This window comes from Zonotrichia albicollis, chromosome 1, assembly GCF_047830755.1.
Source record: "Zonotrichia albicollis isolate bZonAlb1 chromosome 1, bZonAlb1.hap1, whole genome shotgun sequence".
Lineage (NCBI taxonomy): Eukaryota > Metazoa > Chordata > Aves > Passeriformes > Passerellidae > Zonotrichia > Zonotrichia albicollis.
Window position 1 is genome coordinate 71,780,233 of NC_133819.1, and position 27,977 is coordinate 71,808,209.

Sequence of the window (27,977 nt, forward strand, 5' to 3'; positions counted from 1 at the left end):
AAATTAGCAATTTATTGATGGTTTTTCTGCAGAGAATGACGTTTTCACATGTTTCAATGAGAAACCAGGTGGATCCCAAATCCAGAGAGCTCGGCGATGTTGCTCAGCAGCCGAGGGGCAGCAAAGCCCGGCTGCTGGGGCGGGGAGCGGGCCCGGGCGGACTACAGCTCCCGAAGGGCTGCGGGCGGCTCCGCTTCCTGCCCGGGCCGCGGGAACCCATGGAGGAGCCGACGGAGGGCGCCGAGGGGGAGCGGGTGGTGCAGTGCCCGGTGTGCCTGCGGGAGCTGCCGGGCGCCGACATCAACGCGCACCTGGACCGCTGCCTGCAGGCCGGTGGCGCCGAGGCCGAGCCCCCTAGCAAGCGGCCGCGCCTCGCCGCCGCCCCGCCGGGCGGCCAGGCCGAGGAGCAGCCGGAGGAGGCCCGCCCGCCCGCCGGGTCCCCCGTCTTCTCCCTCTTCCACAAGGGCCGCGGCGGCGGACAGAGCCCGGCAGCCGCCGGCGGGAGGAGCGGCGCGGCGCGGGACGAGGCCGCCGTGCCGGGGGGCCATGGATGCGCGGCCGCGCTGTGCGGGGAGAGCCTGGCGCAGAAGCTGGAGGGGAAGCCCCTGGCCGAGCGGCTGCGGCCGGACACGCTGGGGAACTACGTGGGGCAGGAGCGGGTGCTGGGGGCGCAGACCCTGCTGCGGTCCCTGCTGGAGTCCCACGAAATCCCCTCGCTCATCCTGTGGGGGCCGCCGGGCTGCGGGAAGGTGAGTGCGGGCGGCCCCCTCGCAGCCGGCGGGGTCGGGCCGCTGCGGCTTCACGTGGCTCTTGAGGCCGCTGTACCTAAAACCTGCTAATTTTCGGGCTCTCTCTTTTCTTCGCCCTTCTGTCTTCTTGGTTTCTTTTGTAGCTTCCTTACGTTGGCTGATGTCCATTAGTTTTCACTTAAGATTACAAAAAACACAACCTGCCTCGTGAATAAAATAGAATTGGCCCACCCCTATCAGCCCCGCTCCATGCAGTTTGCTCTTCGGTTACACAAAGCCTCTCTTGCTTTCAGATAATTCAGATCTCGTAACTCCAAAGTCCGTACCTAAAACATAAGCCGTGGTTTAGTTAATGGCTGAGAAGCTGAAAAACAGCCGCAACACAGAATCTCTAAATACGTGTAGGAAACCAGCAGGTTAATACAGCGCAGTTTGTGAGTACTAGGTTTGTTTTAGCCTACGAATTCTTGCCCCTAAGAGAAGGCAGCACTGGTGGGGAAGGCAGATAACTTATGGCTAAGCACTCATCCACCTTCAGCCACTTTTAGGCTGGTGGGTCTTTGTGGGATCTGACCACGGCATCTTCATGTTCTGCCTCCTTTAGCATACCAGGCGCCATCATGAATGCCCAGAGACCATCTAGCACAGCAGGGAAGGGATTCACAGTTGTTGTGAGGGAAGGACCAAAGGAATGCCTCAGGTGTGGTTGAGCAGTGTTTAAGATCTTGCCTTAATTTTGTCCTGTTCTTCCACGTATTTCAGATTTGTGGTGTGGCAGGGCAAACAAAATACAGTTTTCTCTGTCAGTCTAATGTGTTCACAACATTTAGTTTCATGCATTATATATTTATATAATTTGGTGTGTTGGCTGTGTGAGAGAATGTTTGAGGAATCTGGGATAGGGGATAGGGATAATGCTTAGCAGAGAAGTTAAGGACAGAGCAGCAGCTTGCTCTTGTCAGCATACTTAATTGAAAATAAAAGAGACTTGCTATGTGGTGTTTGAATAATTATGCTAGACAATCACAGTAAGTAAGGAGTAGGTGTTAGAATGAGATGAATACCATTAGCAGTGATGCAGCAGGTTTCTTAGGCTAGATAACATACACCTCAAAAGAACCAACTAGTGAACTTCAATAATTGCCACTTCCTTTAAAAAAAGAAAGTAATAGCAGAAAGAGCTCAGAATAGATGGGGTGAAGAAGGGCTGTCTCTGAAAACTGATTAAAGGGGAGGTGGATTGACTGAAGTAAGATGGCCAGAGAGAGAAGTGGAATTCAGTTCCTTAATAAATAGGAATTCTTCTTTCTGAATAACACATTCAGGGGCTTGCTTCTACATTTTTTGTGGTCTCCTCCTTTTGTTTCCTGTTATCTCTGTCAACAGCATGTGCTTGCTCTTTCTTGAAGCCCTCTTTGCTCAGGAAAAAAAAGCTGTACGAGTGCAGCGGTAGCAAAGCAAAGGCTGCAGAAGAGTCTCTGCAAACTGGCACTGCTTCAGTGGCCTTTGAGTTGGGATCTGATGAATGCACCTGGCTTTGACCATGGAAGTGCTTTTTCATGAGCTTGTGACAGCCTAACAGTAGTGTTCCAGGTCTCCTTTAGGAGCCTTCTGTGGTACTGAAAGTGTCTTTGAGTAAAGGGTGATCTGTTTTATGCCTGTAATGTCACAGCCTTCATTCTTCTTTCATACGGTGCATCATCCACACCCATATGCTTTATGCATAATTGTATTTAGTGAGCTTGCTTTTCAGAGTTTAAATTCTGTTGTTCGTCAGTTGTCGGACTTGCATCATTTCTGTGCCTTTTGACCTTTCAATGAACAGTTCCACATTTCCTCTGTTACATTTTTACTCACTGAGCAAAAATAGTATAGGGTAACTCTTCTGCTTTCTAGGTTATTCCTTCTCAGCAGAGTTTTGAGTCTATCTGCTTTCAGCTGGCTCCTGATGAAACACCCATTATTGGCTGAACCAGAAATTCCTTCTGCAAAAAGTTGAACTTCGCCCCTTCGCCCATGTTTTATCAATATTTCTAGGATGGTGCTAGAGTAGAGTTTTATCTCAGGCCTTCTTCCCCATAAATCATAATGTCTGTCTGAGTTAAATAGCTAAAAGTTCTGTTCTTTTCTTGGATATGTCCTTATAAAATTCTTCTCCTGACAGATTTAACATGCAAGCAAAGTAGTCGACCTGAAGATGAAAAAGGAGATCTGTTCTTGCCTGCCTATCTCTCTCACTTACTATTTGAGTTGTATGTATATAATGTATCTAAGAAGACATTTCATGAGGAAGCAATATTGGGCTTGAAAACTTGAAAGATCCTGTAGAGGAGAAGCAAGCTGCCTTCCTCAGGACCTGGTTGGACTGATCAGCAAAAACTGCTTCCATTAAGTACAGTGCTTTTCAGCAGTAACAAGGCCATATGCTAAGCTCTGCCCATCAAAGAGCTAAAATAGCAGCATAATTAGATATGTTGGTCTAAATTCAGAAGTGCTGTGTAAGGTGGTCATACATTTCTTAAACCTCTACAGGCTCTTGCTACCCATGGAATCTGGTTGTTGCAGCCCATCTATGCCTTCTTCCATTTCTACAGCCAAATGCCATGGTAACTGATACTTTTGAAAAGGGTAGAGCAGGACTAAGTAAAAAAAACCAACTGAACATGGAATAAATCATCAAGGCCGAATTTCAAATCAATTTATGTATTATTTTTCAATCTGGATGTTTATGAAAAATTGTAGTTCAACAGCCTTTTTCTAAGCAAGAAGAAAATAATCTTTCTTGTTAAAGTGCTATAAATGTTAATATTTCTTGTTGCAGGTCAAGAGTATTTTTGGAGAATTTTTATCATGAGACAATAAAGCTAGGTACTAGAGTAAAAGCATGTGTGCTATGTAACTGCTCTGCCCAAGTCGATTTTGGCCTCAGCTGCACTTGAATATTGAAGGAAACATCCTCAAAATTGAAAAGACAAAATTGGGGTATCTCTGTTTCTTTTCTGGGGTATATCCTCGTTTCTTTTGAGTTTCCATCTGTACTGAGTCCTCTTACTTTAAGAGAACATGATCTTTGTACCTTGAATCTGTCATCCTAATTATGTAGGAAGCCAAGGTGCTCTGGATGAAAAGACTTTGACTTTTTGTTTGCACTTTTGTCACTCTGAAGTGTTGAACACAAGAGCCAGTTTTCTTCTTTTAAGAAGCTGACCAGACTCAGGCCAGAGGAAACAGTGCTTCAAAGAGATGCCGTGGTTATTAACTTAGGAACATTTAGCTTGTTCATACTGACTATGCAAATTTTTAAAGGCCTGTATAAATCCGAGTGTAATGTGAGTAAGCTGTGCTGTGATTTATGGCACCTTAATACAGGGATTTAGATTTTTGCATGTCTGCCATTGGGGCACCAATTTTAGTAAAGAGTTAGCGGGGGGACACAGCGTAACTTGAGCACCGAATAATTTTGCTGCCACAGATGAAGTTTAAGCCTTATAAACCTGAACATTCCGTATTTAAGTACAGTAAACATTCCCTCTTATGGCTGCTGTGTAACAAGAAAAAAATAGGTAGCAAGTGGCATGAACCCACTCCTTACAGAAGATAAGACAAAGAGTGTTCATGGATGATTTTTTGAGATTCACGTGTGCACTCCAATAATAAGATAAAATAAGTAATGTTGGTATGAGTGCAAAACATTAAAAACTCCAGTAAGTGGTCTTTGAAGTTGCTATCAAATCTTCTCTGGCATTATATTTTTTTTCTAGGACTCCCTGTATTTCTTTGCATTCAATAAATGACCTATTGAAACACAAAGTCCAACACCTGTTTTGGTGCCCACGTATTTATCATCGCTTCTCAGTGCTTCCTATTTTGCTGATTCAAGTGGTTACCTAATGGGCTGTTTGATTGCTTGAGTGTATTTTGTCTCCTCTTATTCATACAGCTTCGAACCTGATTTGAACCATTTGAACTAATGAGTTCCTTCGATTGATTACCATGAAAGTTTAAACTGAAAATGCATCATGTCTTTTACAGTAGTGTAAACTGAAAGTCCAGGACAGCTCTGAAAAATGGGTTAGTCTTTGCAGTTACCTTTGCAGGGTTTGCAACACTTCCTTTGCAGGGAGCAGTGTTGTAATGCAGTGTGCTTGGTTTTGCTTATGCCAATTTAAATCAGGAATAACTTGGGGTGGCTCTCTAGGAAGAGACCACTGGAAGAGAAAATACCATTGTATCCATAAAACAGTTGGAATTTAAGTACACGATTCAGAATACAGCAAATGGAGATACAGCTCCATTTCAACAAACATTATGCAATGACCTTGCATCTGTTTATGCTTGGTTGGGCTTGGATTCTGGAAGTGCTGTAAAGCACATACTGTGTCTCTTGTTCAGTGACACTTACTCCTCCAGTAGTATCTCAGTGGGCTATTTGGGGTTTGAGGAACCAAACAAGATGGGTAAGAATAGCATCTGCCCTTATATAAACACCAACTGCTGCTACTTTTGATTGTGTTTATCTCTATAGACAGTGTCCCCGGGCCATGTTCACCTGCTGTGCTGCCAATTTCCTTTAGACACGGCCTGGCTTATCTCCTGTGACGCAGTGTGGCACAGAGAACATCCACAGAGCTACATCCCAGAGAGCTGCTGCCCTGTGTGGCATCCAAGGATGCTGTTGGTGTCTCCCTCAAGGCAGTGAAACAGAGCACGGCCTTTCATGATTGCTTGGCAGCCACGGTGTGGCCCTGCTGCCAGCAAAGGGAGGGTTGAAGGTGAGGGGAGACCATTGATGGCAACACCATGTAAACAAAGATTTGGAAATCCTGGCCGGAATAAAGGAAGAGCAAAAGATAGCTGCAAAGTCATGGTCAAAGAGCAGCAAAGAAAATCAGGGTGCTAGTTCAGCACTGATAACATGGCTTAGACCCTACAGATCTGTAGGTGTAACTAGCCTGTTGTGTTTTGCACTGGGCTTATCAGTCTCTTTTCATCCCTGCCACAAACATAATATACATTGTGGTTTGCTCTGGAACAATCCAGCAAAGTCACTTGTTGGGGAAATCTACATGCCAACTAGATTATCCCTGCTCAGGAATAATCCATGCTGTGCTGCACTTGTGCCAGTCTGTGCCAGATCTGCTTTGGTCACCTAAACATGGCCTGGCAGAGCCTACAGCCTTCCAGACTTCCTGGGAGAACTGTGTAGGACCTTAGGTTTCACAGTGTTCTTGATATGGTCTAATCCTGTGTTCTGATCCCTTCCCAGGTTTTTCCAATTCCACTTCCTGAAGTGAGTTTGGCAGTACCACTCTTCATTCTTGTAAGGCACTTTGGTGAGCTAGTGTGGTGAGCATAGTTTAATGGCCTGGTGCAGGGCTGCAAAAATCAGTAAGACCACCTTACTTCTGAGCAGGTAGTCCTTGAACATCAGCATCAATAAGACTGACTTAACTTGTATGAGCTTTTAACTCTTTCTTCCAGCCGTGAATGTGAGGGAGCTTTGACTAGTGGCAGTGCAGAGAGGAGAGAAATACTTCATACTTAGGAGTGTTGCCCAGTCAGGGAAACTTCTGAGTATACAGAAAATTCTTGTCTCCTAGTACAAACACCCAGCTTACCAAACAGCAAATCTGATTGACTTTTCTGCTCTGACAGTGGGAGGTGTGTGGAGCCAAGCATGCTTTGTGGATTGCTTTTGTTTCATCCATACCTTGTATCAAAGCCTTGAAAAATGAGTAGCATTGCTGTGAGTGAGCTTGCTTGTTTGGGTTTTTTGTTTTGGTTGGTTGGTTGCTGGCTGTTTGTAAATCTGAGACAGTTTCAGCTGCTGGGAAAGGATATTCTCATTTGGGCTGACACAAAGCAATAGGTACAGGATGGTGAAGGAGAGTTTCAGTAGTTAAGTGTTTGTTCTGTGTGCAGTGGGTCTGGAAATAAATGACCATGGGCTGAAGTTAAGTGTTATTCATTGGTGAACAGCGGTTCGGAAGTTTCTTGGTGAACATGTTTCTGTTTCAGAACAGCTTTTTATGATGTCGCTGCTTTAGCTTGTCTAAACGGGTAGGTCAGTAAAGTCTCACAATATTCAGCATAAAAGTTGAGGTAATAGGTATGAGTTTGAATGGTTTGGCATCATAGTAGAAGAGAACTAAGAATGGTTTCTAGAAGGGGCAAGGAGCTGTGAGCTCCTTGTAAGGTGTTATTTTTAGTGAAGTTAGCAAAAGGTTAGTTTGCAGAATCACTGGATCACTCCTGTTCTTAATTTGTGGGAAACAATATTCCTGCTCCTGCCCATAAAGAAAGAAACATGAACTAAATAAGAAACACCTGTATAATAAAAGGAGTATTACCAACTTTTTTAAATTTTCCTTTTGTGCCTGTTATGCAGGTTCTGATTCAGGGGTACTCAGTAAATTGCAACATCAGTGTCCCTATTTAAAAAGATTTGTTTTCCAGTGTAAGAATCAAACATCAAAATTTATTTTAGATTATGAAGGATAATCAGTGTATTTTCTACTGCCTTATTCCATATCAGATTTCTAATTTTCTTCTTGTTCCTTAAATGCATTGCCCATGGGGGAAAACTAGGATATTAGCATGTGAGTTACAGGTTTTTTGTGCTACTGCCTTCATACTTAAGCTACTTTGCTTACATGAATTCTCTGCTAGGTTTTGGGTTCCTTTAGGTTGTAACCTGAAGTAACAAAGAGGGGGAAAACTGTAGCTTGTTACTGACTTTTGCTTGAGATGGTGGGACAAAAAGCAGCATAAAAATCCTGAACTCATGGGAAGTCTTTCAGAGGACCAGGGAAAGTTTTACATCTGTGTGATAGGCAGTTTGACTTGCTGAATGATTGATTGTGCAGAACAGAAGGAAGAGGCTGTGAACATGCCTGTCCTTGTCAAGCATTGCATTTGAAAGGCAATGTATGTTATTCTTACTGCAACCTTTGGTGACCCACAAGTTGGCAGAGGGAGAGAGGGATCTGCTGGCTGAGATCCGTGCAGCAGATTTCAAGTAGATTCTTGGTCTAACAGTAACTTTCAAACAAATCTCTTTGATTTTTTTCCCTTAAATTAGAATTAAAAATATGGACTCCTGTGCATGTGTATAAAACAAAGTCTTTACTGGTTTTTTTGTAAATAACAAAACTCTCTGAGTGACAGCCAGGCTACAGTGTGAGCTGCCAGTCCAGGTGGAGCTACAAGAAGAATAGCTGCTTTATTTTTTTTTCTTTGTCATCTCACCACTGCCACTTTTAGAGAAGGAAAAGGTACATTTTCCTTTTTCATCTTCAAATTTGATGTATTGGATGTTTGTGTGCTTTCAGGGATTTTTAAGGCATGGATATATCCTCTGAAGTTACATTCTGATTCAAGGCCCTTTTGTAAGGAAACATGAATTCTGGTTTTAATTTAATTACTCAGTGTCAAAGATATTTTTGTTTGGTTTTGATGGGGTGGGGGTGGAATTTGCTTACTTGTTTATTTTCTCAGATATTGCTAATATCTGTAGGCTTTGCTGCAAACACTTTCCAAGTGTTTTTCTCTGCAATGATACAGCTTGGGTATGGGCTGGTGGATTGAGCTCCAGGAAGCGAGGAAGGATCTGACATGGGATGTGAGTCTTGTGTCAGGACCTGAAATGACACTGCTTCTGAAGGCAAGCAGGAAGCCCTTACTAAAACTGAAGCAAGAATAAATAACAATATATCCTTCTCCTTAGCCTCCCATTTTCTAACTTGGGCTGGTTGCGGTTTCAGGGACAAGGAAATCCATTAAATGGACAGAGCAGGGTACTGCAACACTGTTGGTAGCCAAGTGGTAGGTGCTTGTTTCTGCAGCCTCCCTGCAAGAGGATCAGGTTGACACCACCTGCTGCTTTAACCTCAGCACTTAGAATATCTTCTGAGGTGGTTTTGTTGGCACCTGTCCCTGTCCTCATCTGCTGAGGCTCTCCTGTCTTCGGTCTCCTTTGGATCCTTCTCTACTAGAACCGTGAGCTTGATGGAAGAATCACCTGTTTTCTCTAGCAGTACTTTCAAATAGAGATACACTCTGTTTGGGACGTACACCTGTGTTAACTAAAGGTTGTGAAGGAAAGTCTCAAAATCATGTCTGTTATATGTTCTGGTGTAGTAAATCTACCCAGGTTGGTGGAGGTTGTGTCTGTGCTTTGGTAGGCTAAGTGAAATTCTAAATAAATTTGGATTTGAAGGAGTTATTCATAAGGACAGGAAAACAACATGGCTGCTTACTAAAAACAGCCAGTTTGGTCAGTCAGCTGCCTTTTGCTTCTCTGCGCCAGCATTTGATTACTGTTGACTATTTAGATTGAAGAGTTTACATTTTCTTAAGTACACATGTAAATTTCTAATGCTAATGTTCTCATGCTTTTGTAGAAACTGCAGTCTGATTAATTTCATTTTTATGTGTATTTGAAATATAAAAGGGTTTAGTTAATAACATGTAGCTTTTTATTTCTCACATGCAGTTGCACTGTAAGCTCTTAGGCAGGTGTCTTGGGGTAGTCCAGCTCTTTATCCATTAACATGCTCCACAAAATAACTGCACAGGGAATTGCAGTCAGCCCGTCTTCTGTGACAGAAATGTATTTGGCAGAGAGTTCTTCTTCCGTGACAAAGGAGACAGCTGTCAGTGCTGTCCTTTTCAGTACTGAGGCTCACAGGGTCTGGTATGGAAAAGTGCAGGCATTGGAAATGCAGCAGAGGAATTGGCAGCTACCTCTAGCAGGAAGTTTTTAAGTCTTCTGTGCCCTAGAATAACATGAGCTAAAAGCTAAATATTAACTCTGTAAACTGTCAACACTGCCTCTATGTCCAAAATCTATAGCTTTGTTCTTGACATATTTCCTTTAAATTGGTACTTTCTGTGTCTGAAATGATTTTTACAAAGCTTTCTCCTATTGCTGTTTCAGACTACACTGGCACACATCATAGCCAACAGCAGCAAAAAGAATGGCATGAGGTTTGTGACACTGTCAGCCACAAGTGCCAAGACAAATGATGTTCGAGATGTCATCAGCCAAGCCCAGAATGAAAAAAGACTCTTCAAGAGAAAAACTATCCTCTTTATTGATGAGATCCATCGTTTCAATAAATCTCAGCAGGTATTGTACTGCACTGCTTTTTTAAAAGAGCTTTTGTCAGCACTTCTGTAAAAATCTCCCACTTTGCCTTAAGGTGATACCTTCCTCCGGGCTTTTGATTTCAATGTTAATACTTGTAGTAGATGAATTTGGCAGAAACATAAAAATTAAATTCCTTAGCTAACTTCCAACCAACATTTAATTATTGTGATTCAAGAATTTCAATAAACGGCTGAGTTATACTTATATGCCAGTCTTTATATGATACTTTTATGAAATTTTATTTTTGCAAAGTCATGTTAGTAGTGTTTCTCATCTTCATTTTAGCCTCAATCTGGGGGTTGCACTCTGTATTACCTTTACAATGGTCTGGAATGTGAATGTGCCAAAGGTGGGTATTTTAATGTTGTCCTCTCTTCTGTGTAAGAAAAAAATCAATCTTGGCATGGTACTTCAGGATAACACTGCAGCCATCACTTGGGCTTTTTTTCTTTTTTCTTTCCTAGGTATAAGGTTTTTTCAGTTGTGCCATGGAAAGCTTGAATTCTGTATGCTTGAATTGTACAGGTTTCAGTTATTAAATTGAACTGTTCTGTAATCTTCCTGTGGTTTACTGCATACAGAATTAAGCAGGGAATTGTAGCCCTAAAGGTTGATTCAAAGCGTATTTAGGAGTAGCGTCACTATTTGTTATCCTTGATAAGGCAATTTCATGATTTCTTGTGTTGCCATGCAATAAACCAAAGTCACACAAACCCAAAATTTGCAGATTTCTTTGCCCTATTTCTTTTCAGCTGGTAGGGTCAATCTCAGTGCAGTCATTTATTATTAAGGTGTTGTGTGCATGAAATTAAGTCATTTCAATATCTGTGCAGATTAACTGCCTTGTCAGTGTGGTTATTTGTCATATCAACAGGGAACCCAAAGACTCACAAGACACAAAAAAAAAGGTAACCTACTCACATGGGATGTTTCAGGTTGTCATTGATCGAGATCAGCTTTTTCTGCTTCCCTCCCATGCTCAGGATACTTTCCTTCCGCACGTCGAGTGTGGGACGGTGACCCTGATAGGAGCGACCACAGAAAACCCTTCCTTCCAAGTGAACGCCGCTCTCCTGAGCCGGTGCCGGGTGATCGTCCTGGAGAAGCTCTCGGCTGAAGCGATGGAGGCAATTCTGATGAGGGCTGTCAGGTTCTTAGGGCTCCAGGTTGTGGGCCAGGGCAACCAGCTCGGCACCCCTGCGACTGGCAGCAGCAGCAAGAGCTCAGAGTGAGTACTTTATGGGCTGTGGGGTGTTAACGTGCACAGCCCGAGGAGCTGACTGCCTGCCAGGGAGAGAATGAAGCAGTTGGGGGTGGGAAGAGAAACCCTAGCCACTTCTGATAGTAAAGAAAAGAAGTGGCAGCATATGGCAGGGGCGGGGGTGACAGGAGAGAGAGAATTCAGAGCATTGGCTCGCTCCATCCAAAACATAATCTCACCGTCTGGATTAGGACAGAATTTTATACTTGGATCCGTAACTCCTGACTCACCCTCTCAGGATATTTAAATCTGTTCTGCTGCTGAGGATTTGCTGTGGAAGCCTGTATCTGGGTCTTTGTCATGTCTTAATGTGTGTTACTTCTCACTACTGATTGTAAAAGCATCATGAATGGGCTATCCCCTCTTAATTTGGAAGCACCTGCCAGAAGTTTGTTGTTTTCCGAGAATTTGTTTTTAATGAGATCAGGGAGGGTAATGCTGCTTCTGTTCTTTGGTTGCAGGATAAGTCCTGTGCTGTGTTTTAGGATATCCAGTGACGAGAGGAGACTGTTGCTGTGCGACGTTAATAGATTGTTTTAAGAGAGACTTTGTTTTTCTCTGCCCCTTGATGTCCAGACAGATAAATTCATATTAAACATTTTCTAAAGTTTTGGAAAAAACAACATCCAGATTTGTCTACAAGAGATGTTATCTGCCTTCTGAAACAGGAGGCTGGCAAATAAGAGTAATACATGGTACTGTGGTACTCACATGCAAGCTATTACACTTCCTTCGTGTTGGTTCTTGGCTGCACTCCTGGTGATTTACAGTGCATTGGTGTGGTGGTGATTGACAGACTGTATGAAATACATGAGAGGGAACCCACTTGAACTTTGTCACAGAATGTAAGCACAAAGAATTGCCAGCCTGAATGCTGAGGTCAGGACAGGTAAGGAAAGGGATTCCTTTTTTATTTTTAGGTTACCCACCTCATGGTTTATTCATTTGTAGCTTTTATGTGTTGTAGTAATGTGAATTTTAGAAGAGAAGGCAGTACTGCGTGTCAGCATTAATGTAGTGGCACAGCTGTGGTTGTGGCTACACCCTGACTGGGGTTCAGAGGCTTTCCTTTCTGTACAGGATTAAAGTACAAGGCATAGTTTCAGCTGCAGTTGTTTGGGTTTGGGTTTCGCTGGACTCTCCATGTCTGTAGCCTTCCAATAGCTATGGATGATTTAAACAGCGCGGTGCTTCATCAAACTGAAAGAAGTCTGGCAGGCAGACTGTCAGACTAACACAGTTTCAGAAATCTCTCCCTGGGGAGAGAGGGCCACACTCCAAAGGCAGTCATGGGAGCCAAGCCTTTAAAAATAAAAATGGGGGTTTGAATTGAGGAGGTTTTGTTGCAGTTGTGTCTTCCTTGTCTTTCATTATGCAGTCTGGTGCTGAGCTACAATTCCTACACTCTGTTGCCGATAAGTTCAGATTTTTATAAGCCATCCACACTCCCGTGGTTCTGGTTTAGATTTCTCATTGATTCCTGCTTCTTGCTTCAGTGTCCATACCATTTCTGCTTCTTCATTTCCTCTCCACTGCTCTGCAGGAGCAGCTGTCTCAGCTTTTTATGCCCTTGCCTCTATGGAACAGGACTGTCATTAGATGCAGGGAGGTAACTGTTCATGCTGTCCTGAAGAATAAATGGAAATCACCAATTACAATTTATTTGATTGTTAATGGTGCTCACCTTTATACCAAAGTGAGAAAAGGAGCTGTAAGGCAGCACGTCCCCAAACCATGGGGTGTACCCACTTTGAAAATGCTGCACAGGTCTAGCAGGAAGGCACAAGAGATGTGTACATTGAATTTTGGGTTTCATTTCCCGTGTTAGTCTCGCTTTCTAAGCCACAGCAGTGTAGTATGAAGTACACTGCTGTGTAGTACTTGGCCACAGTTAATCAGATGGTTTTGTATCACATCAGTTGTCTGACAGGATGGCTTACCTAGGAGATTTTGAAGGAGAGGATGATTCTTTGTAGTCTCTCTTGTTGCCTTGAGGAATATGGTGAGGGTGAATCTTCCTTAGTCTTTACAAGCATCTGATGTGCTTGGCAAGGATGCAGCCACCCCAGGGAATTCAATGGATTTCATCATCTGCACTCCATAAGGAAAGTGTGCTGTACCCAAAACTGTTTCCTTAGATTTTCTTTGTGGATTTTTCTTATTTTACTTCCACCATTGAGGCAGGTTTCTGATAAGGTTAGATCACCTGGATTCTCTTCCACTCCACTGTGGCCTTTTCTTGCTCTAAAGCTGGAGCAACTAGCAGTTTCTTGGATATCTTTCTGTTTGTTGTGTCATCATGGCTCACAAAGGTTCTTTGACAGTTTTTATGTTAATTACTGGATTTCTTTAGGATAATATGTGCTTTTTGTTATATTTGCATCAGCATTACTGCCATCAGACTGTGCCTCTGAAGTCTTGAGTAAATCTGAAGACTGTACTGAGGTATAGTCTTCAGTATACTGAAGATGGAGAAACGAGAAAGGAAGAAGCATACTCATGATGAAAAGTAAGAAGTCAATGTTAAAGATGTTTTTTATTGCTGCAACTGCTTGTGCTTTGTGCAGTTTATGCTGTGTCAGTAGTAGCACCAGCTGTTTCAGGTGTGCACTGATACATAACACTTGTACTGTATCAGTGGTGGAAGAAACCAGATTCTTCTCTTGGCTTTTTATTTTTGCCATTCAAGTGCTGCCCTCAGAATGGTATCTCTAATTGAAGTCAGAGTAAACTGGATGGTTGATTAATGTGTCTGAAGCTAGATAGCACAGAAGGCACACAGCTGAGGGAAATGGAAGGAACCCCAGGTTCCTGTTGGCAAGCCCAAACATCATGCAGTTCAGCTTGCTACTGGCTGTATTACAAAGTTCTGGCATGTTTCGAATTCACTGGTGCGTAAATCACAACACTGAAGGTGGAATTCCTTTGGATCTTCAGTGTTCAATACTTTCTTGAAAATTTTTCCTTAATTGAAATATCCATTCAATTTCCTTTGAGGAAATGAATTGCTGAGGTGCGACAATGCTGTAAGGTAGTGAGGAGTGCATATCACACTGCAGTAGTTCAGTTGAAGAACTGTGTTTGCCTGTTAAAGTGTTGCAATCTGCCAAGGAGTGAACATAGTGAGAATAATTGCATTGAGAAAATAAGAAAGTACTGATCTATGTGGGAAAGAAGCAGTGAGTGCTTTATCTTGTTTTGCTCAGTAATTTTTTAAATCTTTGATCACACAGGTTCTCCTTGCTTGGGCTTCCTTATATTTACTCCCTGATACTGCTTATTCTCTCTTGTCACTGGCTCAAGTGCAGTGGTGCTGTGTGGGTTTAATGGGTTGTTCATCAGACATTTCATGTTGGTTCTTGGCACAAACTGTCTCAAGGGAATGGTGATAAAGAGGATCTGGAAGAAGGATTTATTATCCTGTAGTGGTAGTTTTCCATTCCTTGAGCTAGTATATCACCTTCAGCCCAGTGAGTGATGGATCCCAGCACGTCCCTTTTGGCTTGTTTATGTTTTGGTCTCCGTATCATTGGTTACAAGGTACCAACATTGACCATTGGCATCCAGTGGGTGTTCGGTGTTAATTTTGGAAGTTGAATAAAATATGGGATTGCCCATCTGCAAGCGTATCAGGAGCTTGGAAAGAAGTCAGAAAGCATGGCAGTTATTCTGCCTTGTGGTTCTGATGGGTGCAGAAGTTGGATAAACTGGAGGGAGTAGGGCACTTGAGCTTCTGAAGACAGGATGGGCTTAAAAATGTAAAACACAACAGTGGTTTTTGGAAGCCAAGGTATTGAAATAATTGCCATCATGATTTTGAAATTAGATATTAGACTCCTGCCTAGTGAAGTTAAATCGTTGGAAAATTGAATGATTCACCTCAGAAAAAAAATCTCAATTCAGTTATTCTGAGTATAACATTTTATTATTTTGAAATACCAAATGTGTATGGAGCTGAGATTATGCAACAGGAAAGTATTGTGTTATTTCCAATCAGTGATTCTCATCAATGTGCTGTGCAAGCAACTTGTATGTAAAAGTTTCCTCCATTTATTTTTGTTCTTTATCACATTCTGCATGTCATGCTATTGTAGGCATGGGCTGGATCAGCCAATACATAATGCATTATTTGGATTGGAATTGCCATTACCCTTAGGTTATAACTGAAATTTCGCCATGAAAATGGACAGGGCCATTGCTTGTAACAGCGTTTTCATACTTTCTTGTGAATATTTGTTTCACTTCCTGTAATATAAATTGCTTACGTTGAGCCAACAGGGCAGTTAGAATCCTATAGTGAAACAAAAGACAGGAATTCAACTCAGATTTAAATTAGTGGATAAATTGCAGAAGTGCTCTGAGGCCTCAACTTTTTTTGGGAAAGACTGTACTTAGCTTCTTGCAAGGTAGTGCCTGCCTTTTAGTGCTCTCAGTGCTTCCCCTTTCTTCGAGTCACTGTCTGCAGCTGTGGTATCTGTGTGAGGAGGCCTCAAGCACAGGATGTGTTTCTCTGTAACCAGCAGGCAAAGAGCTTAGTCCTTGAAGGTGAAACCGTCTCTCAAGTATGCCCTGCTGGTGTGTGAGAAGTGTTTGCTTATTATGTTGTATATTTGGGGTTGTTTCTGCTGAAGGAGGTCTTAGCAGCAGGATGTCTGTGTGTAGTGCCTGCTGGATTTTTAAAAAGAACTTTTGCTTTCCTTGCTGGCTTTTTTAATTTAAAGCTTATGAAAGATCTGGTACCCATCTGTAGTGCTGAGGGATGAATGTTGCTTCCTGATTTTAAAGGAATTTGATGCTTGAGATAATTGACTATGTCTCTGTGCAGATGCATTGTTCTGCTTCCTTGTTCAAAGACTGTTTGAAACACCCTGGCAAAAGTGCCACTTCATGTGTGTTAATATTTTTACTAGATTCATCAAATACATGAGAAATAAGGAGATGGAAAAAAGTCATGATGAGATGCATTGCATGTGATGCATCTGGTTTTGCCAGGGTGTGATGTCTACTCTCTGCAGCATGGTATTTGCCCCTAGAAGACATTTGTCAGCTTTCACTTGCAGTGGTTGATTAAGATTGCAGCTCTACTAGTTCTTCCTTTTTATGTGTGGCCATGAGAGGACTCAAATATTAACTGCTAAAACTTTTCCAGAACCTGCCGTCTTTTTCTTTTGTGTGACAAGTGCAAAGTGGGTTTGCAAGGAGGAAGAGATGGCAAGTAAAGAAAATCAATGGACACATCTGTCTGGGAATTCTGATGCTGCCTTTTTCTACACCACTGGTAGTAATAGTAACACATCTTTTGGTAAATGAAGTGCAGGGCTGTTGTGAATCCTTAATTATTTGACACACAAGCGCTTCATAAGAAATGGCCTCTCACACCAAGCCCTATGTGCTAATCCTTACTGATATCTGCCACTCTTGATTTACAGTGCAGCTACTACAAGTGGCTCAGTTAGGGCCATTAATGTCATATTTTAATTCCATTAGCTGCTGTCTCAAAATCAGATCAGTTACACCTTCTGCCTTAGATGTTACCTTTTCTACATAACTGAGGTTTGAGGGTTAAATCCCCAACAGGGTGCCTGTGAAACATGCAGAGGTGAACTGGTTAGGATGTGTCCCAACAGTGAGGAGTGCAGCCTAGCGGGTGAAGACCTAGAGACAAAACTTGAGGACTTCATTGTTCTCACAGATTTTTCATGGACTCACTAGAAGATCTCAAGAGATCCTGCTGCTGCATTTCTCAGGTCTTCTCATCTTCATAGAATCACTGAATATTCTGAGCTGGAAGGGACCCACAAGGATCATCAAGTCCAACTCTTAACTGAATGGCCCATACAGGGATCAAACCCTTGATGTTATCAACACCGTGCTCCAATCAACTGAGCTAGTCTCAGTGATTTGTTAATTTAGAACATGATTTCACTAGAATTTGGCCTTTTTCACATTTGTGAAACACTTGGAGCAGTAGATGGCAAGAAGAGTGATGGACATGTATTGGGATGCAGCTTCTTTCTAATAAGATTTTTTTTTTACCCCAGTGACTAAGTTGTAATACGAAAAAAGTAGGATGCACTGTGTTTTACATTGTAAACAGCCTTTCCAGTTGTTGTTTTCTAAAGAACAACTGATAGCACCTCTTGCTGTTGTTAGTAGTTAGTTCAAAACATCATGCTAATGACTTTATAACTCACTATATTCTCTCACCTGCATTTGGATAGCTTGCTGCCTTTTCACTGTTCTTCCACCAAGGAATTTGAACTGCCACCAGTGAAATGCTGATGGAGTAAAACCTTGTAAAGTTCAGCTAGCTGTATCAGAACTGGGCTGTGGTGAAAACCTAACCCTAATTTTTGTTGAATTTATTGAGGTGAGGAAAAATAAGGGGGTTAAATAGATGAGAGCTCCTGCCCTGCATTTTTTGTGTGCAATTGTATTTAGCGGGCACTGGAGCAGGAGGAAGAGGGTGGGCCCCTGGTTCTGCAGGACAAGTTAAGACAGGTCTTAAACCCAGCTGTGCATCAAGAAACTTTGTAAAGAAACATCATCTCCCCAGCACAGCAGGCTGAGAGAGGAGTGCGATGGGGGCTAAGGGTGTGTGGTTATTCTGTTGCAGATTCCCAGTGTACATAGAGGAGAAAGCTCTGAACACACTTGCCTATCTTTGCGATGGGGATGCCAGGACTGGGCTGAACGGACTCCAGCTGGCAGTTCAAGCCAGAGTAGCAGCGGGAAGGAATGCTCCTTTGAACACCTCTGCAAAAGGTGGTGCTGCACATGGCATTGTGGTAACAGAAGAGCATGTAAAGGAGGGGCTCCAGCGGTCTCACATCCTGTATGACCGAGCAGGTGAGTCACAGATGCAGTTTCTGAGATGCAGTGTTCTCCAAATGTGATAGCTTCTCTAATTCCTCTTTCTTCTCCCTTTTTTGTACCAGCTGCTCTACTGAAACAGTGGTTGTACTGAAGTTTGTCCCAAAAGTTACTTTTCCTCTACAGTGCAGTTCAGCTTGAAATTAGTTCTCAACCAGGAAGTGTAGATTAGCTGAAAGACCCATTTGCTGTCCTGAGAACAGTTGCATGGTGAAATTATTTGTTATTTAAGGTCTATGAGGGTTTCAGTGAAAGGGACAGAAGAATTTGATGAGGACATTTTTTTGAAGGGTTGGATATCTTCCATTGCACTTTTACTCCTTTGAAAGTCTTGGGAGTGCTCACATCCACAGCAATATGTTGTGTCAAAACCTGAGCAGTTTGCTTTATTTTTAGAGTTGCTTTTTAAGGTAATGAATTCTGTAGCTTGCTTAGGGCAGGCCACATAAATCGCATTGCACTTAATGCTTCCTAGAGTGATAACCACTCTTACTAAATTTGTGACTTGGCAATCTTAGGCATCACAGTAGCTGGCCACTAAACCATTTTATGTTAGAGGGTTAAAAATCAGTGAGTGTCAGATTAGGTGAATCCCCTTGAATGAATATGCTGGTTTTTCAGCAACACTTGAATGACTGTGCAGAATAGTATGAAGTGATTATGCCAAGCAGTATTTGAAGAACTCATTCATTTTCTTTTTTATTTCTTTTTAGGCCATTGTTTCTGATATGCTGCATTAACTGCCACTGTTCAAAATCTGTGATGAGAGCTTTCTTGAGGCTGGTTATAACATATGCCCGCTTGCAGCCTTCTTGCTACAAAGAAATAATGATGACTCACTGTCAGGAGAAAGGCAGCTGGGCAGATACTGATCTAATGGCAGCTGAGAAGTCAAGGGCAGGCAGGGGGAGGGAGAAGAAACATTTTATGGGGTCTGTGGCAGGAAGAGGTCATGATTAGAAGGAAGTGGAAAATCTGACTGGTTTGCTGGTACGAGTCTCTTGCACAGCATAGGTCTCTTGTGTGTTTGCTGTCGCCTTGTGGCCACTGTCACACAGAACTCTTGGCTGTGTCACCTTCTTGCTCTGGTACAGATGGCACAGAGTGGCTCTTCCTGAGGCTTGCATCAACTCTGGGTAGAGTGTGTCAGGCCCTTCTCTGTTTCAGTAATCTTTGTTGTGGTTTATTGTGAGGTTTTTGGTTAGAGATTTTCAGAATGGTGAAAGCAATGAAAACTTTTTCTGGGTTGTATAAATCCCAGAAAGCCTGACAGATATTGTCACAGTAGCAGGTTGCCCAAGTACATGTCTTCTCAGAATTTCTTCTGTGGAATGGTCTATTGTTGTCCCCTGACTGTTGGCTGCAGGTTGAGCACTTTTGTCCATAGTAGAGGTGGCTGTTTGTCCTAAATACAAAGGACTTTCAGATGGCGGCTACTGCATAAATTTTTCTTTTTTTTTTGGTAGCATGTTTTAGCCAACACCTTTTGAATCACAGCTGTGGTGGTGGGATCTACAGTCCTCTAAAATAAAATGCTTCAGTCTTTTAAAGTGGAGGGTCTAATCATGATAGAAACAACACACATGTGTTGCATGTTCATGTAGGAAACACAAAATAATTTATTAGTGTTCAAAGTGTAAATATGGACTTTTTATTTTACATTCTTTTTTGTTAACCTTCTGCAAAATTTGCCAAATACGTGTAATTCGGCATTCTCTTCTGTATTTTCATCAAGTAATCTAGGAAAGAAATCATTCATAATGCAGTTGTTAGGCTGTTGTTCTAATCTATGTGCAGACATGTAAAGAGAAGGTTTTTGTGCAGATAGTTTATGCATTTTAGCTGGAAGGACAAAGAAACAACTTTAATCAAATTTCACTGCCAGCAGCTGCCTGAAGCCCTTGCAGTTGGAGAGGAAACAAAAACTGTTAGTAATATTTTAGTTTTAATTTCAGTTGGTAAAATTTTGATCCTTTTAGAAAAATGATGTAGCAACCAAATTCATTGAAGTTTACCAGCAGATGGGCAATGACTAGATCCTTAAAATAGAGTTGTACTGTTCCCCCTTCCTTTTACAGATTGTATCACTCTGCTAGCACTGATTTAATAAGATAAATCAGTAATTTCACTGCCTCTGTGGTGACATAACTTTATGTATGGTAAAGACTGGGAATGTGTTATGCTGAAGTTAATTTATTCTGCAGTCTGGAACACAGTTTTTCCTTTACCTTCTCAGGCGGAGAAAAGAGAAGGTATCTCACTCTCCTGGGTTTGCTGTCAGGGCAGAGCTTAGAGCCATGTGGGCAGGAATAAGTTGCTATTCCATACCATGCACATCATTGCTGGGGTAGGGGAGTAGCTTGTTTGGAATTGGATTCCCAACTGGTGTTAAATCACCACACTTGCACCATAGTGGTTTTTTCCAGCTCAGTTTTTTTCTGCTGGATCAGAATGAGAAGTCTTCTCATCCATGCTCTTGGTCTACTCTTGCTTCCAGGGCTTTCTTCTTTCCTTTATTAGTGAGCAGTTTGATGTTTACCTTTGCCTAAGATAAGAAATAATTTGAGATGGGGACTGATTTTAGTTTTGCCCACTGCTTTGTGAATAGAAATTGTTTAAGAAGCTCAAATATTAATTATGATGAGTGAACAAGACCTTTTCCCATATCTTCTACCAATATGACTTCAGATAAATCAGCATCTTAAACTGGCCTGAAAACGCCTCATGAGCACATAAAGCAATCTGTGGGCATATGTCAACAAGATTTATATACCTGTATATGTCAGACACTAGAAAAGCCCTCTCTTCCATAAAGCCTCTTGTGCAGTGTCTTGTTTCAGAGAGGTATTTGCCTTTGTGGGAACTGCATAGAGAAAATTTATTTTGATTCCAAAAATTCTTCATAGTTTTGATTTCAAGAGGCATCTGAGATACAGCAGAGATAGATAAACTGGTATGTGAATGTCTCTCAACTGAATTGATAAGGCCCAAACCTATATGTTAGCTAACCAGCATGAGAAGGCCAATAAATAAAGGTCTACTAAAAGTTCTAGGTTTTTTTAAGCTGCTTTTGCTATCTCAGGCTATCTGTAAACTGTATTTTTAGACAGTTTAGAAATGTATTTTTAGAAATGAAAGATCTCTGTCCAATGCACATCACTGTATTTTGTCTTTACTTGATAGTGCAACGTGACTATACTGAAGTATTGTCATTATAGCTCTGTCACCAACATGAACTTTGTAAGGAAGGAAATAAAAAACAAAAACTAATTCCCTTCTCAGCCTGAAGTCTGACGTTCCTTGCGGGTTTATATATCTAAACCAAATCTATCTGCTGGATTCCTTCTGCCTCTCCAGCTGAAATCCTCACACATGACACTTTACAGTAGCCCAAACAGCACATAAAAGCCTCCAGCAGAAAACTCTGGATGAGTGCAACCTCTGGAGATATTTAAAGGCCATCTTCCTAACTTTTAAGAGACCAAGAGACGCCTCTTGCAAGAGGATGATGCGAGTTCAGCTGCTTGGGGTTACTGCTCCTGACTCAAGTGTTTTGGTGGAGCACGGACGTGCTGTTTGTGTTGGCTCCAGTAAGGGCTGCATACCAGGGCTCTTTGTGTGGAGTCCTAGCAAAAATAGCTGTCTGACTGCCTGTGCTCACCAGCAGCCTCTTGAATTCCCCACAGAATCACACTCCAGCAGGAGCAGAGAGGAGGAAAGGGACCTGGGAGGTGGAGGTCTTGCTGGCTACAAAAGGAACAACTACGGCAGCGTGGTGATGTTGGTTCCCAAACTCACTCAGGCAGCCCTTTTATTTTTCAGGGCCTACAAGTCACTGCTGTGTTCTGATTTGGCCCTCAGGCTGTAAATCCTTTTAGCCTTAGGAAGAAGAGGAATATTAACAGATGGCTGTGCATGTAGCCAGTTGCCTTTACAACACATACTTAGCTGTGAGCCAAGGAATGCCAGGCACTTGAAAAAATAAAAAAAGCAGATAACATGGAAAGGTTGACAATATTGCAGCAAAATACTCTTACGAGTTTGATTAAAAGACATGCATAAGAATCAAAACCAGTTGAACAGAGGAAAATTGTAAGCAGGAAGGGTCTCATTCAGTGTTTGTAATACTGACTCCCTATTTTTAATTGTAGCCCTAGAAGATCTGTGGAATAGCTCTGTTTCTCCTTGGAGTCCAAATCTAATCATATATTAAGCTTAAATATCAAAAAAAAAAAATCCTTGTATTTCTTTCAGTCTTCCCACTTTTTACTTAGAAGCCTGGCATTTCAAGTGCTGTTGCAGTAGGGCAAGTGTCCACACTTGAACTCAGCATTTCTTAGGGGTTTCCCAGGGTTGTGCACTGCAATTCTGTTTTTTCTAAATTGTATGGTGTTCCATCATTGTATATCCATGGCATTTCCTTTTTTCTCACCCCTATAGAGCGCATCAAACTTGTGTTTTACTGCACACTTCATTTTCAAGTTTTAGATTATATGAAATGTCGCTTTTCTAAAACATCACTACTGTATTACTGTATCCAGTGCTATCTTGTATCGCTGGATTTCTCTTGATTCGTGTGTTGTCTTCTCAGAGCTCTGTGTGTGTCCAAAAGCAATGATCAGCTATTTCTATGTGCTTGTACTTTTTGGCAATTACAAACTATTTATGTAGAGTTTTCTTCCTAACTGCTTAAGATATCTGGGGTTATCTTTTTTTTTTTTCTTTTGAAGGGAAGGCAGTTAGTTTACAAAACTCAAATTGTTTGCCTAGCAATGTTTAAAAAAAACAACTTCCTTTTCATCAGCAGTTGCTCTGATTTGCTTATGTAGTTAGGGAATGATTCACATAGGAAACCATGAAGGCACTGAAAACAATAATGAACGCTGTAACCACATATCCCTAAAAAGAGCTTGAAAAAGCACCTTATGTTTACTGATGTAATCTAATAAAATATATTCTGTTCCCTTAAAGGCATTTCACTTCATTTCCTCCTAACAGCTTTGTGTATTGCTTCTCCCCCATCCTGAACAGGAGAAGAACATTACAACTGCATCTCTGCCCTGCACAAGTCTATGAGAGGCTCTGATGAAAACGCCTCCCTTTACTGGCTTGCTCGAATGCTTGAGGGCGGTGAGGATCCCCTCTATGTGGCAAGGAGGCTGGTGAGGTTTGCAAGTGAAGATATAGGTCAGTATTTGCACTATTTCACATGGGAAAATCATGTTGAATGAAGATCTGCCAGGCTTCTCTGGTGTCTGAAAGTTGGTTTCTGAAAAACGAATGCAAAATATGCAGAATAGGTACAAAATACTGAAATGCTGCACATGGCATAAAAACTTTGTACATTCAGGCAGAGACCTACATGAGGTATCATTGTGATGATTACCTATTTCAGGAAAGACAAATGTGTTTGAGGTCAGGGTTGGTGTGTATTAATATGGATTCTTTTAAGCCCTGCTGGTTGGTAGGTCACCAGTAAACTTGTGCCAGCACAGAGTGTGTATTTCAGGGATATCTGATTTTCTAATAAATCTGGCGCATGAATACCAGCCATGACCTGCATTCCTTAGGTTTAATAGCTGTAAGGCATGTCTATTTACTTATCCAGAGTAGCAGATCCAGCAACACTTCTAGCACATATGTGATGGGTGAAGAGTTAGGAGACCTGTGAAACTATGTCTGTATAGCAGTATTTCCCCATTTCTTTATTAATTTCAAAAGGTAGGAGATTCATATGTGGTCAGCTACTACTCAGGCTGCCACTGTGTGGCAGCAGATTCAGTCTAAATCATACACACAGCTTAGACTTTTTTGCAGATTCAGTCTAAATCATACACACAGCTTAGACTTTTTTTTCCTTTTTCTTTTTTTTTTTTCTTTTTTTTTTTTTTTTTTTTTTGTGGGAGGAGGAAAGCTTGTGGAAGGAGGGAGTGTATCTTATGTATGATTTGGTATTGTACCAGGAATTCCAATATCTGAGAAAGCAACTCTGAAATGTGCATGGATACCTTACAGGAAAGGGAAAAAATAGTTTTTTTTAAAAAAAAGACATTAAGTGAAGTAAATAGACTCTAACCTGCTTTTATCTGATCCCTTTCTGCAGGACTGGCAGATCCTCTGGCTTTAACACAAGCAGTTGCTGCTTATCAAGGCTGTCACTTCATTGGAATGCCTGAGTGTGAGGTAAATGCTTCATTAATTCACTGATTTGAAAGTTCTGCAATCTGTAAAACCTATCTGTAAGTATAAAATGAAGCAGATTGCAAGGACAGGACAGACTTAGTTACTTGTTCATTCTGCATGTCCCTTCTTTGACCAGAGAACATTGTAGCTCTTAAAATAGATGCTGTAGTTTAAAAAGAAGTCACTGCATATTTATTGTTAAAATGTGATGCATGAACATATATAATTTTTCTCTGTTTTTTTCTATGATAGGTAAAGTAGCTGTTATTTTCTAGTAGTGAAAACCATGGAGCTATGGTATTGTTAAATAATTCATCTTGTTTTAAGTATTCATATTATAGTAGCAGGCAGAGGTCAGTTTAAAAACAATCCCTGCCATGCTGTACAGCCAACTTGAATAGCAGGCCTTTTCCCAAAGAGCTTAAAAGAGGTAATGTAACCTTTCACTCTGCTTGTTTGCAGGTGATTCTAGCACAGTGTGTAGTGTACTTTGCCAGAGCCCCAAAGTCCATAGAGGTGTACAGGGCATATGGCAACGTCAAGGAATGCCTGAGGATGCACTCAGGACCACTGCCCCCTGTTCCCCTGCACCTGAGAAACGCCCCAACAAGGCTCATGAAGAACCTGGGCTATGGAAAAGGCTACAAATACAACCCCATGTACAAGGGACCTGTGGAGCAGGACTACCTACCAGAAGAGTTGAAAGGAACAGACTTCTTCAAGGAACGAAAAACATGACTGCTGTGCTCAGAATCGGTTTTGATTTTATGACTCATACATTTTCTACTGGGATCAAAATTCCCCTTACAGTGTCAGCTGCCTGTTACCCTGGTTAAAAGGATTAAACCACCAAGCCTTCTAGATACTTTTTTATCCTTCTGCTTTTATTGCTGTTGTTCAGAAGGTATTTTGTAAAGGTTTGCAGTTAGGCAGTGTAGAAATGCAAAATAAGCTGTATCCATATAGTGCTGTCACTGGTTTAAATGAAATTAAGAAAAAAACAAGAGACTTGTGTTTCTGGCTCTTGCTGTGAGACAAGAAATATTACTGTGCTGCTTTTTAAAATCAGTGTCTATTTCAGATTTTGAGAACATTATTTTCCAGAAAAATAGTAAATTGTCCTTCCTCTGCTAAAATACTGTACAAAATATAATTACATATTTTTGCTGTTATGATCTTTCAGAGACCAATTTTGTACGACAGTTGTTAAACCAATAAAGCTGTTACAAATAGTGTCTATGCATTTGTTTAAATACTCCTATGACAGCGGTGTGGTTTTGAAAGTTTGATCTCCCTTTAATTCTATTGTCCCTTCTTTCCAAAGCAAGTTAAATTCATTTTGTAAGCAGAAGAGTCAAAAATGACCTCTGGAGTGATACCAAGCTCTTAGCACCTCTCTCCAGCTGTGATATGACCCAGCCACCTGCAGGTCAGCTGTCTGGACCACACCAGTTGCAGGTGAGTGTTTTTGACAGCAGAGGTATTTGTGCTGCGTGGCCTTAGATCAGAGGGGTTGCCACAGCCACACGTCTGGAGCTCATTCAGAGCAATGTTCACAAGCCAGGAGGCCTGTGGGCTGAGAACACAGTGCCAAGTCCAGAAGCCAACTTTATTCTGGTTATTGCTCTGAATTCTCAAGACAGATTGATGACCTTTGGCCTTGATCAAAAGTTTAGGATATACAGCCTCCAAAATTTTGTGATTTGTATTGGAGATTAATTTTGTTGTGAGATTGCCTTCTTACAAAGTTCTGTGTGATGTAGGGGTCAAGCCAAAGATCCTGGTGTAACTGAAATGTTTCAGAAACTGAACCTTTTGCATGACTATGTACTGTTAGAGGGTTCCACTCATATTCTTTAAACATTCCTATGTTCTGCTACCTTAAATAAGTAGTTTTTGAATGGGCAAAATGTTGTTCTAAAGACAAGCAAGTATTTCAACAAGCTTTATTTATGTACATTTGCATGCTTTTCTTTTTAACACAATTCACTTTGTTGTTGTTTGGTTGGAACTTCTTGTTGCATAAATTAAGGGGTTGATTAATTAGATTAGTATTTTTATCCTGATGGTCCTCCGAAATGCCTTTGGAGGAATAAACAAGGTGTGGTATTTTCCAATGCTGAACCAGCATGTGCTCACCTTCAGAGGGCAGCACAGGTTGGCAAAGGGTTCAGACGTAGTGCTTCATTCCTCAGCCTCCTATGGAGGCAGAAATCGTGTCCCTCAGGGCAGGTCCATCAGACAGTGCTGTTTAATTGGCTACCAAAATATTGGTAACAAGAAGTTAATGTTTCAAAGCCATTGTGTTGCATGGCTGCTCTTCAAGCCAAGGATTATTTACCTTTTCCCTTCCTCCCTGTGGTAAGTAGCAGCACTGCAGAGTGGCTGCTTCCTGCTCTCTCCGTGCTGCTGATGTGCATCTCTTTTATATCCCCTTATGGAGGGTCATCTCCTCTCTTTGAAGAACTCCACACTCCATTAGAAAGTCCGTCAGGACCAGACGTACTCAGAGGTGAACATTTCCCAACCCTCCAAAACAGACCCAAGGCAAAAACATCCCTTTCTGCTCTCGGCAATTTATGCAGTCTCCATACAGGATTGAAAATGCTGCTTTCATAAGCCAGTCTAGTGAAACTGCTTCAAAAGCACAAGATGAAAGAATGAAATTAAAATATCACAGAACACATTTTCTTTTTTATTTTCTGGCTTTTGACTACCTGAAGTTTACCCTGAGAAGCTTGCTGAGGGGCAAAAATGGATATGAATTATATGCTGGTATAATGGTGTATTTATTTACTCTTCAGAGTGTAGAGCTTTAAGGAAATGCCAAACATTGCAGTGTCACTAGAAAATTTGGATTCCATCAGGCAACAGTGGCTTCTGCTGTAAGGAACACCATCAAAATCCACCATGCCACAGTCTTTTTCTCTTACATAAGTTGTGCCACTAAGAAATAATGTAGGTCATGAGAAAGGCCATGCTGTATCCATTCTGTGTTGGGGAATTCAGTACTCTGAGAAACAAATTGTACTGATGTAAGTTGTTTCTTCCAGTAGTGACATGCTCATGTGAGAGATACAGATAACCACAACAGAAATATCAATTAAATAATTCCCCAAATTAGTTCTATTGCAAGATTTTTTTTGAAAATTACCTAATGAATATTGTTTCCAGCATTTAGCTTGTTTGACTCTCACAGACAAAAATTTGGATGATACAGCTGGCAAGGAGTTGTTTTATACTAAATATTTATCTGAAATCATTACTTGAATTTTATTTTTCTTGTCCTGTTTTCTCTGCACAAAAAGTCGAAACCCTCAGTTTAACCTCTGGACTGCATTTTTTTCCCTTTTCTGTGAGCATTTTCTCTCATGTTGAGAGAAAAGCACTTGACCAAAATGACTGCATACCATTTTCCATGAAATTACTTTAAAATATAAATGTTTATACAAGCTGGTTGTTTGAATTCCCATCTATCCTGAAGATACATTTTCTGGCTGCTGTGATGAGTTCATTATCTGAATTGCCAGCAGCTACCCTGCATGTTCAGCATGTTTCCAGACAGGCTGTGCTCTCCAGGATTTTGGCTGTGGTTTTTGTCTTTTATTGCTGCTAAGTAGTCTGGGGTTGCGTATGCCTCTAAATGAATGTGGCTAATAGCCTGCATTTAGATGGTACCACAAGATAATGGGACAGAACTAGCGGTTCACTACAGTAAAAAAAAAACAAAAACAAAAAAAGGAAACCCAAACCAAAAGTG

At 41.5% G+C, this 27,977-nt stretch overlaps 2 protein-coding genes across 2 annotated transcripts in view; one reads left to right on the forward strand and one right to left on the reverse strand.

Annotated features, from left to right (window-relative positions):
- The window catches only part of MYLK4 (myosin light chain kinase family member 4), an 81,819-nt gene extending 70,866 nt beyond the window's left edge, over nucleotides 1-10,953 (reverse strand). The window contains exon 1 of the mRNA XM_074544649.1: nucleotides 10,822-10,953. Coding sequence (XP_074400750.1) covers nucleotides 10,822-10,877 — 56 coding nt within the window. The 5' untranslated portion in view covers nucleotides 10,878-10,953. The remainder of the gene's footprint in view (nucleotides 1-10,821) is intronic.
- On the forward strand, nucleotides 21-27,974 carry WRNIP1 (WRN helicase interacting protein 1). Its single transcript, XM_005481683.4, has 7 exons — nucleotides 21-749; nucleotides 9,688-9,879; nucleotides 10,884-11,128; nucleotides 17,778-18,010; nucleotides 23,066-23,221; nucleotides 24,138-24,217; nucleotides 24,680-27,974. Exons 1-7 carry the CDS (start codon nucleotides 36-38, stop codon nucleotides 24,953-24,955), a joined length of 1,896 nt encoding a protein of 631 aa, XP_005481740.3. The 5' UTR covers nucleotides 21-35; the 3' UTR covers nucleotides 24,956-27,974.
- Nucleotides 27,975-27,977: the final 3 nt, after the last annotated feature.